At 35.5% G+C, this 8107-nt stretch overlaps 1 protein-coding gene across 1 annotated transcript; it reads right to left on the reverse strand.

The window, feature by feature from the left end:
* Window positions 1–5028: 5028 nt before the first annotated feature.
* LOC307129222 (uncharacterized protein) lies at window positions 5029–7768 on the reverse strand. Its single transcript, XM_079821456.1, has 6 exons — window positions 7483–7768; window positions 6758–7066; window positions 6501–6606; window positions 5877–5919; window positions 5719–5763; window positions 5029–5369 (listed from the first exon to the last, which is right to left on the reverse strand). The coding sequence occupies exons 2-6, from the start codon at window positions 6942–6944 to the stop codon at window positions 5343–5345; spliced, it is 408 nt and encodes a 135-aa protein (XP_079677582.1). The 5' UTR covers window positions 6945–7066; window positions 7483–7768; the 3' UTR covers window positions 5029–5342.
* Between the last annotated feature and the right edge of the window lie 339 nt (window positions 7769–8107).

Here is an 8107-nt window from a genome sequence, read left to right on the forward strand (position 1 = left end):
AAGATATATGGAAAAAACAGCTTGTCACCCTAACGTTACGGGCTTGACAACAGGATTCACACGAAGCTCGCGCAGCCTGTCTTCAGCAGCGGCCATAGCTCATTTCACATCGCTCACAACCCGCAAATAGTTCAAACGGCTGATGACATCAGCGGGGGTTAGCGCCAAGACATCGCTGGGCCTCTGGGGCATTCTATCACTACACATTCAAATCTGATTGGCTGATGACACACGCCAGTCAAAGTTATGATCCAATGGAAAATGGCAGCTTCAGCGGAAGGCTACTCACTTAAAAATGTTGGGTTAAAAATAACCCAACAAGTAACCCAACTGTGGGTTGGTATAGCACCTTCCCAACTGTGGGTTATTTTAACCCAATGCATTGGGTTAAAAAACAGTTGGGTTAAAAGTAACCCAACAGTTGAGTTAACTTTTTATTTTTATTCATGTCATTATTTTAATAAATAAAATACACATTTTCAAATACAGATTGTTTATTTGTAAGAAACAATACATACATTTTAAAATATACATTTTAAATGTCAAACTAAATATTGGGGAGTCTAGCATTTAATGTAAATATACATAAATGTGTACATATTAAATTCAAAATACACAGCACAAATACATTCAAAACCTATTTAAAAAATGTACAAACAGTACACATTCAAATCAAAACATATATTTGAAACATACACACAAATGTACATAGAGTAAACATGCATAAAATGTGTCCATACAACACAAAAATTAATACTACATTTAAAACTACACAAAAGTGTACAGAAATATTACATTCAAAACCTATACAACAGAATACACAAATTCATAATATTAAATCCTTCCAGAAATAAACTACTTTATTAAAAAAATGCACTGTACACTGCATTGATGTGTTGTAAACATACCTTAAGTAGCAAAACTAATACAAATGATGATGATCAAAGTTCTTAATGAGGCAGCAATGTGTTGAAGGAACTCCTCTGGATATATTCAAGTTTGCATGCTGCAAAAACTCCCAAATGGGGGCAGAGGTCTTTGGATAGTTTGTCATAGATGTATAAAGAAATCTGAAACATATCTCCAGTGCTTGAAATAAGGTCTTCTGTTCAACTGCCTCCACACTGAAAATGAAAAAACCTGCGAGTTCTCTTTGTCCCCAAGAATTGTTATGTGGATCCTGGCTTGTCTCACTGTTCAGCTAATGCACCACGTTAGTTCCAACCTTAAAAGAATAAATAAAGTTCAGTTGGCATGCAGTGACAACATCAGCAGTGTTACATTACATAAAAGTTACAATGAAGTAGTGCTGTACTGAATTAAAAAAGTGTCACTATAATTAGTCATTACACCTGCTGTTAAAAAGATAGTTTACACAAAAATAAAAATTCTGTCATAATTTACTCACCCTCATGCTTTTTCAAACCCGTAAGACTTCTGTTCATCTTCGGAACACAGAAAGGCAGTAAAGACATTAAAGTAATCCATTTAACTCCAGTAGTTCAACCTCAATTTTATGAAGTGACGTGAGTATATTCTATCCCTTAACCATAATTTACCACTTTATTTACAAAATATTAATCTCAATGCATGTTCACGAGAGCACCTGGACGCATGTGTTTTGTGTTGATGAGAGAGCAGATGTTTTGTGATGTTTTTTTGTTGTTGCACAAAGCACTCGTGTCGCTTCATAAAATTGAGGCTAAACCACTTGAGTCACATGGATTACTTTAATGATGTTTGTTCTGGGCCTTGAAAGTGGTAGTTGCATAGGCCGTCAATGGAGGAACAGAAAGCTCTCAGAACTTAATTTGTGTTCCGAAGAACAACGAAAGTCTTACAGTTTTGGAACGACATGAGGGTAATTAATGGGATAGGGTCATTTTCATTTTTGGGTGAACTATGATTTACTCACCCTTAAGTCATCCTAGGTGTATATGGCATTCTTCAGACGAACACAATCAGTTATATTAAAAAATGTCCTGGCTCTTCCAAGCTTTATAATGGCAGTGAATGACAAAATGTGAATGCAAAAAAGTGCATCCATCCATTATAAAAGTGATCCACACGGCTCCCGGGGTTAATAAGAACCCAATGAAGTGAATCAATGGGTTTGTGTAAGACAAATATATTATATTTAACACGTTATAAAGTAAAATGTCTAGCTTCCAGTGGACCGCCTTCCGTATTCAACTTCCGAAAAAAACGTAACAGGCGTGACGATGACTTTGGGCGTAGAACAAGCGTTTTGAACTGCGAGAGGCGTTACACTTTCTTTGTAAGTTGAATACGAAAGGCTGTCTGCCGGAAGTTAGTTATTTTAGTCTACAAATTTTTAAATATAGATATTTTACTATTAAAAAATTAACCCCCCCCCCCCCCCCCCCCCCCCTTGAAAGAGCCAGAACATTTTTTTAATATTACTCAGATTGTGTTCGCCTGAAAGAAAATCAGTCATATACACCTAGGATGACTTGAGAGTGAGTAAATTATGGGATAATTATTTGGGTGAACTAACCCACAAGCAGAATCACTAAAGGACAGAATAAATGGATGCATATGAGCCACAGAGCGGTGCACTTTATCAAAGCTAATTTGATATGTCATTTAAGCTTCTCTTCATTTCAGCATATGTTGGACACACCATTGTTTCCACTTGTGAGGTATGGCGATGGTGGCAGGAAGGGTTTTAAAGGGAATTTCTCCATGATCACCTTTTGAAAGAGTTTACAGAAAAAGAAAAAAAAGTTTTCACCTATACCACATGTATGGACCTAATTTCATAATCACTTAGACGCAACCAAAACAATTTTTCCAAAATAAGACAGGCCTTCCTTATAATGAACATCATTAAACTCACCATTCCAGGATAATCGTAAAGTCTGGGATGTTCTCTACTCATATCTTCAATAGTTTTTGTTCCAGATGATCAGATCCATGCACAGATTGTTGAGGTGTTGTACGTCTCAATGAACTCCTCGACTTGGCAGTGAGGGCTTCTTAAGTTCTTTTGCCATTAAATCAGTCAGTCATCAGACAACTCATACTCTATTAAAATGAAAACATACCGTATGAAAAAGAGGGAAGACAGCTGAAAAAATAAACAAACAAACATACATAAGTAATAAACAGGTTGTTTCCCAAACAGCCTGGTTCTGTAGTAGCCCCAGCACTGCACATTTGGCCTATCTAATCTTATTCAACTTACCAGCTTGTTAGTAGAGAGACTCCAAAACCGGAAATGTGTGTCAGATAAGGGAGACGTCCAAATTGTGTACTATTGGGGATCCTCCAGGACTAGAGTCAAGAACCACTGTCATCAAGCAGCGTAAACCTTTCATCCACTCCTTCCTCTGCATTAGAATGGAGCAGGAAAAAATAAACATTTTCAGAAAAGAAGACTAGTCTTTAAAAATAATTGTATACAACTTCCCAATTCAATAGCTTACTCACCTTTAATTAAATGGCAGAGGTGCAATTGATGTAGTCTTTGCCTCACAAATGAATCCATATGTCTAAAAAACATTTAGTACAACACATTTAAAATAAAGGCAAAAACTGTAATAGCTATGTAAGAAAAAATACTATAATTGGATGCTTTAACTACTCTTGTAATACATTTAATAGTAACATGCATGACTATATGCATATGACGACATTCATTATGAATATACAACACATTTCTGCCAAAATACCAGTTGCAGTTTGCGTTACTACAGTAAAACTAGGTAATTTGTGGGTTGGAAAACATTCTAACTGTCGTGAAGTAGCCTAATTGTTCATTGGTGTTGGGGAATATCTGCACTCATTCATCTCACAGCAGATATTTCGGCGAATTCAAACGCGTCTCCCTGGATCTCACAGCGCTGTTGTGCTGTCGAGTGACCGGGTCTGAGCTCGCGCGCACCGGCCGAGCTGATAATGCTCCGCGGGGCATTATATAGCGATTTCAGACTAGGCCTAACGTTACTTACTTTATCACCATAGTAAGTTTCTAAACAGTTTCGCTAGAATAATGTTTTAATTACTTTATTGCTGCCAGGCGCTAACTGGGATAGCTAGGGTTTATTTGCTATCGAGAGCATTAAAACTGATGAGCATTAAAAGTGAACTTTAATAAATATAATATAAAATTCAGTTTTATACTATATTCAACGTTTCAGTACACAATACATAATGTTATAAAAGTTGTATACATAAAAAACGATAGGACTTACCTTTCAAATCATAATCAGGCTGCAGCAGCTTCTTCTGTTGACTGTCACTGGGCATTTCGCCGTTAAAATTTGAACCATCGCTGCTGAAACCGTAACCCAATGGCCGGGTTATTACTAAAAATAACCCAACGATGTTAAAATGACCCAACATTTTTGTAAAATAACCCAACATATTGACCCAATATGTGTAACCCAACGGTTGGGTTAAAAAAATAACCCAACGTTTTTTACTGTGTAGCTAGTCTACTAGTGCTGGTCCATGGAGCTGTGATGCGTTTAGATGATGACATATGGAAAATACAGCTCAGCCTCACAAAAAATAACCACATTCTTTAAGGAAATATAATTGTAACGTACTGAAATAGACAATAATTGCATTTAGACATGTTCAGACACACATTAGTTAAATTGAATTATAAAAAATATATATTTTTGATTTTGACAGGGCCAGCAGAGAAGGCCCGGATAGCCCACCACTGACTATAGTCATCTAGAACATGTCAAAGAAATTAAACCAAACACCTTGTAATCACTGTTGACTTTGCTTACATGATGGAATATCATATATCTCGCGAGATATTTTGACAAAAACGACATGTAACCAAATTCAAGATTATTTTGGCTAGAAGTGGGTTACTCATAGCAGACTATATCAGGGCTATAGTTAACCGAGACGGTGACATGACGGCTATTGCTTGCTGGGTATACAGTCAGTAACATCAGCAATAAGTTAAATGTAATAGTCCAAAATGATGTATGTGTTCACATTTGTTATTGTTCTTTGCAACAAATCATTTCAACCACTCTGTTTACACTGTAAGATCTTTTCTTTATTCTTTTCATCTGGCAACATCCTGATTATTTGATAATGGAAAATTATCTAGCATCTAGTTAGGCATATTATATTCCTCTGAAAATTACATTTATTTAATAGATAGTTTTCATCAAATAAGCAAATAGTATTTAGGGTCAAAAGCACATACATATGCAGATCCTCTGAGACTGTAGTATACTGTGACAGTCCCATTTCTCTAACTCATGAAAATAATTGACAAACATCTTCTTGTATTGTGATGCTCATCTGATGAGAGGCAGATTCAATATCTTGAGAAGGAAAGATCGTGTTCATGAAACTGTATGAAGACTGTAGACCTGATGAAAACAAAGATAAAACAAGTCAAACACACACAACAGGCATTTCAGTTCCAGTTTTCAAATAGATGGAACAAAAGTGATTTTACAAAGTAGTTTGTTTGCACAACATTGTGTGTGTGTGTGTGTGTGTGTGTGTGTGTGTGTGTGTGTGTGTGTGTGTGTGTGTGTGTGTGTGCGTGCGTGCGTGCGTGCGTGCGTGCGGCGCGTGCGTGCGTGTTTGTGTGCGTGTGTCAGTTTGTTATGTTTTGCAGCAGTTGTGGCCAGTGATAGATGGCGACCGTGAACAGACATGATGTGGTGAACATGATGGAGGTGTGTAGGTGGGTGTCAAGTTGAACTGACTTACACAGGCTGTTAATGTGTGTTTCTCACAGTCAGAGATCATCTTCACCTGTGCAGATCATGCACACATAGAAAGAAAACAAATCACAAGAAGTTTAACTTCTCAAAGCAGGAAAGATATAAGAGCCCAATAATAACCTGTGGTGTGGTAAATATACTTACATCCTCTTTTGCTGAACCAGAGTTGATATTTTGCCTCAATTTCCTATTACAATGATGCAGCATTTGGAGGGCAACAGAATGCAGATCAGTACATAAGAAAAGAAGGGGATGAATATGTACACAACCTAATGCGGGGTTAGTTGTAACACACTTGGTTTAACAATTTCCACACATGCCAGGATGACAAAACTTAGTGTATTTACTAGTTGCCATATCAACACTATATAGAGAATTTGTTTTGCCAAAATTAAAAAATATTTGGAAGATATTACTCAACATTTTTAGCAAAAGTAAATTTCTTAAGTTTATTTGTCATCTCTGTTTTTTGGGTTTATTTAAAATAAGACAAATCTGGTATTTGTACTGAATGTAAAACATCTCAGCAATAGAGTGAATGAAAATATCCTTTGTCAATAAAGCTGCCTGTTTGTGCTGAGTTTGAGACACTGCCTACAAATATACATTTGAAAAAATAAATGAAAAAGTATGAAGCAGTTCATTTCTTGGCATGTACAGTAGCTTATGGTTTATTTCTAGCACAGGTTTAGTTGCTGTTGAGGAGCTGGAAGTATATCGGTGTTGCTAAAGGTACAACATGTTGATTAAAATCTCAATGTCTCTCACCTGTGAATGCAGATGCTGATGGTGATTATCAGAAAGAATAAAATTACTCCAGAACATGAGATGATGATGATGATGTAGAGCTGTTTGGGTGACGCTGGTCTGTTTTCTGACACACACAAAAGAGTCAAACACACATGATTAGTCAACCAGCACTCTACTATACTAGTCACTGGTTAAAAACATGCTTATATTTATTATATAATGAATGCTCTTGTTTTTAAAGAAAACAAATCCAACAAATGAAATCATGTAATAACCTGTTATTGTTAATGTCCATCTTATTGCTGCTGGATTACAGGTGTAGTTTCCTGCATCAGACGCTTGAATTTGATGTATTTTTAATTCTCTTGGAGCTGCTGGGTTGATGTGAATCCTTTTTGAGCTGAAGTTTCTCATAGTTCTGTTACTGGGCGAGTCATGAGTAAAAATAACAGAGTTGTTCATTTTCCATGTGAAAGTTTCATCATATGGGGTTTTGTTGCAGTGAAGTGTAACTGTTTCCCCCACAAACACTGTTTTGTTGATGTGCTGCCGAATCCTTTGCTCTTGATTTGATTTGGAATAATCTGATGAAAAGACAGAAAATAACAATCACTGCAGTTTTACAGTAAATACACGGTATGGTAAAATTGTGAAAACCATTTACCAAAACCACTGTCATCATGCAGTAGATAAGAAAATGAGCACATTGTTTTTATATAATGTTTTTTTAAACAACTTCACTTAATTGTAATATAGTAAATAATATTATTTAGTCAACAATATATGTTGGGCTTTTACCCAAATCAACTTGCAAAGGGTACATCCTATTTATCGGCTTTGAGACACAATAAAACAAGTGAGGAAGGGAAGGAAATCTTGATCTTAAATTAGTACCTGTGTAAGTCAAAAGAATAATGATGACAACGAGATCCAGATGAAGAAAATATGCCATTACAGGACACTCAGTTTAAGAGCTGTGAAGGAGTATAAACTGTCTTACTGTCAGTATCTTGAAGGCTTGTAGACGTGATGTAGAGACTGCAAAGGAAGAAGTGAAGACAGCGGGCAATGCCTATTAGACAGCTGATGAGTATTGGGCATAAAAAAACACTGTCAATTACAAAGTATATAGTGTGGATTGATCATTTGTCTACTTTTTTTTTTTTTACATAAATATTATGTTCACATATGCATTACTTATATAATGATATTATAATCTGATTATTTTTGTGCTCTTGTCTGCAGTGACCAGTGAAACCACAGAGCTCATTTTCCACAGCACAACTGTCACATCCTGTCACTGTCTACCGTGTTTACTTGTCTTATTAAACAGCACGTTCTTGTTCATGCTTTGTGTTTATTTACTTCTTTATATATATATTTTATATATATATATATATATATATATATATATATATATATATATATATATATATATATATATATATATATATATATATATATATATATATATATATATATATATATATATATATAATTACATTTCTGCTCTAGCTTACTGCTGTAATGCTCTGCTTTAAAAAGCTCTGCAGCTTTTATTAAGGCTTTGCTCAATAGACATATCTGACATATCTGTACCATTATCAACCAAATTTACAACCTAA

Source organism: Gobio gobio, assembly GCF_949357685.1.
Source record: "Gobio gobio genome assembly, chromosome: 7".
Lineage (NCBI taxonomy): Eukaryota > Metazoa > Chordata > Actinopteri > Cypriniformes > Gobionidae > Gobio > Gobio gobio.

Bases quoted from the DNA above. Each gene is read 5' to 3' on its own strand.
- LOC307129222 (XM_079821456.1), bottom strand. From the start codon at position 6,944: ATGAACAACTCTGTTATTTTTACTCATGACTCGCCCAGTAACAGAACT. The intron at 6,607-6,757 runs GTTATTACATGA...TGTGTGTGTCAG, and splicing joins ATGGACATTAACAATAACAG to AAAACAGACCAGCGTCACCC. The intron at 5,370-5,718 runs GTAAGTCAGTTC...TGTTTTCATCAG, and splicing joins AACACACATTAACAGCCTGT to GTCTACAGTCTTCATACAGT.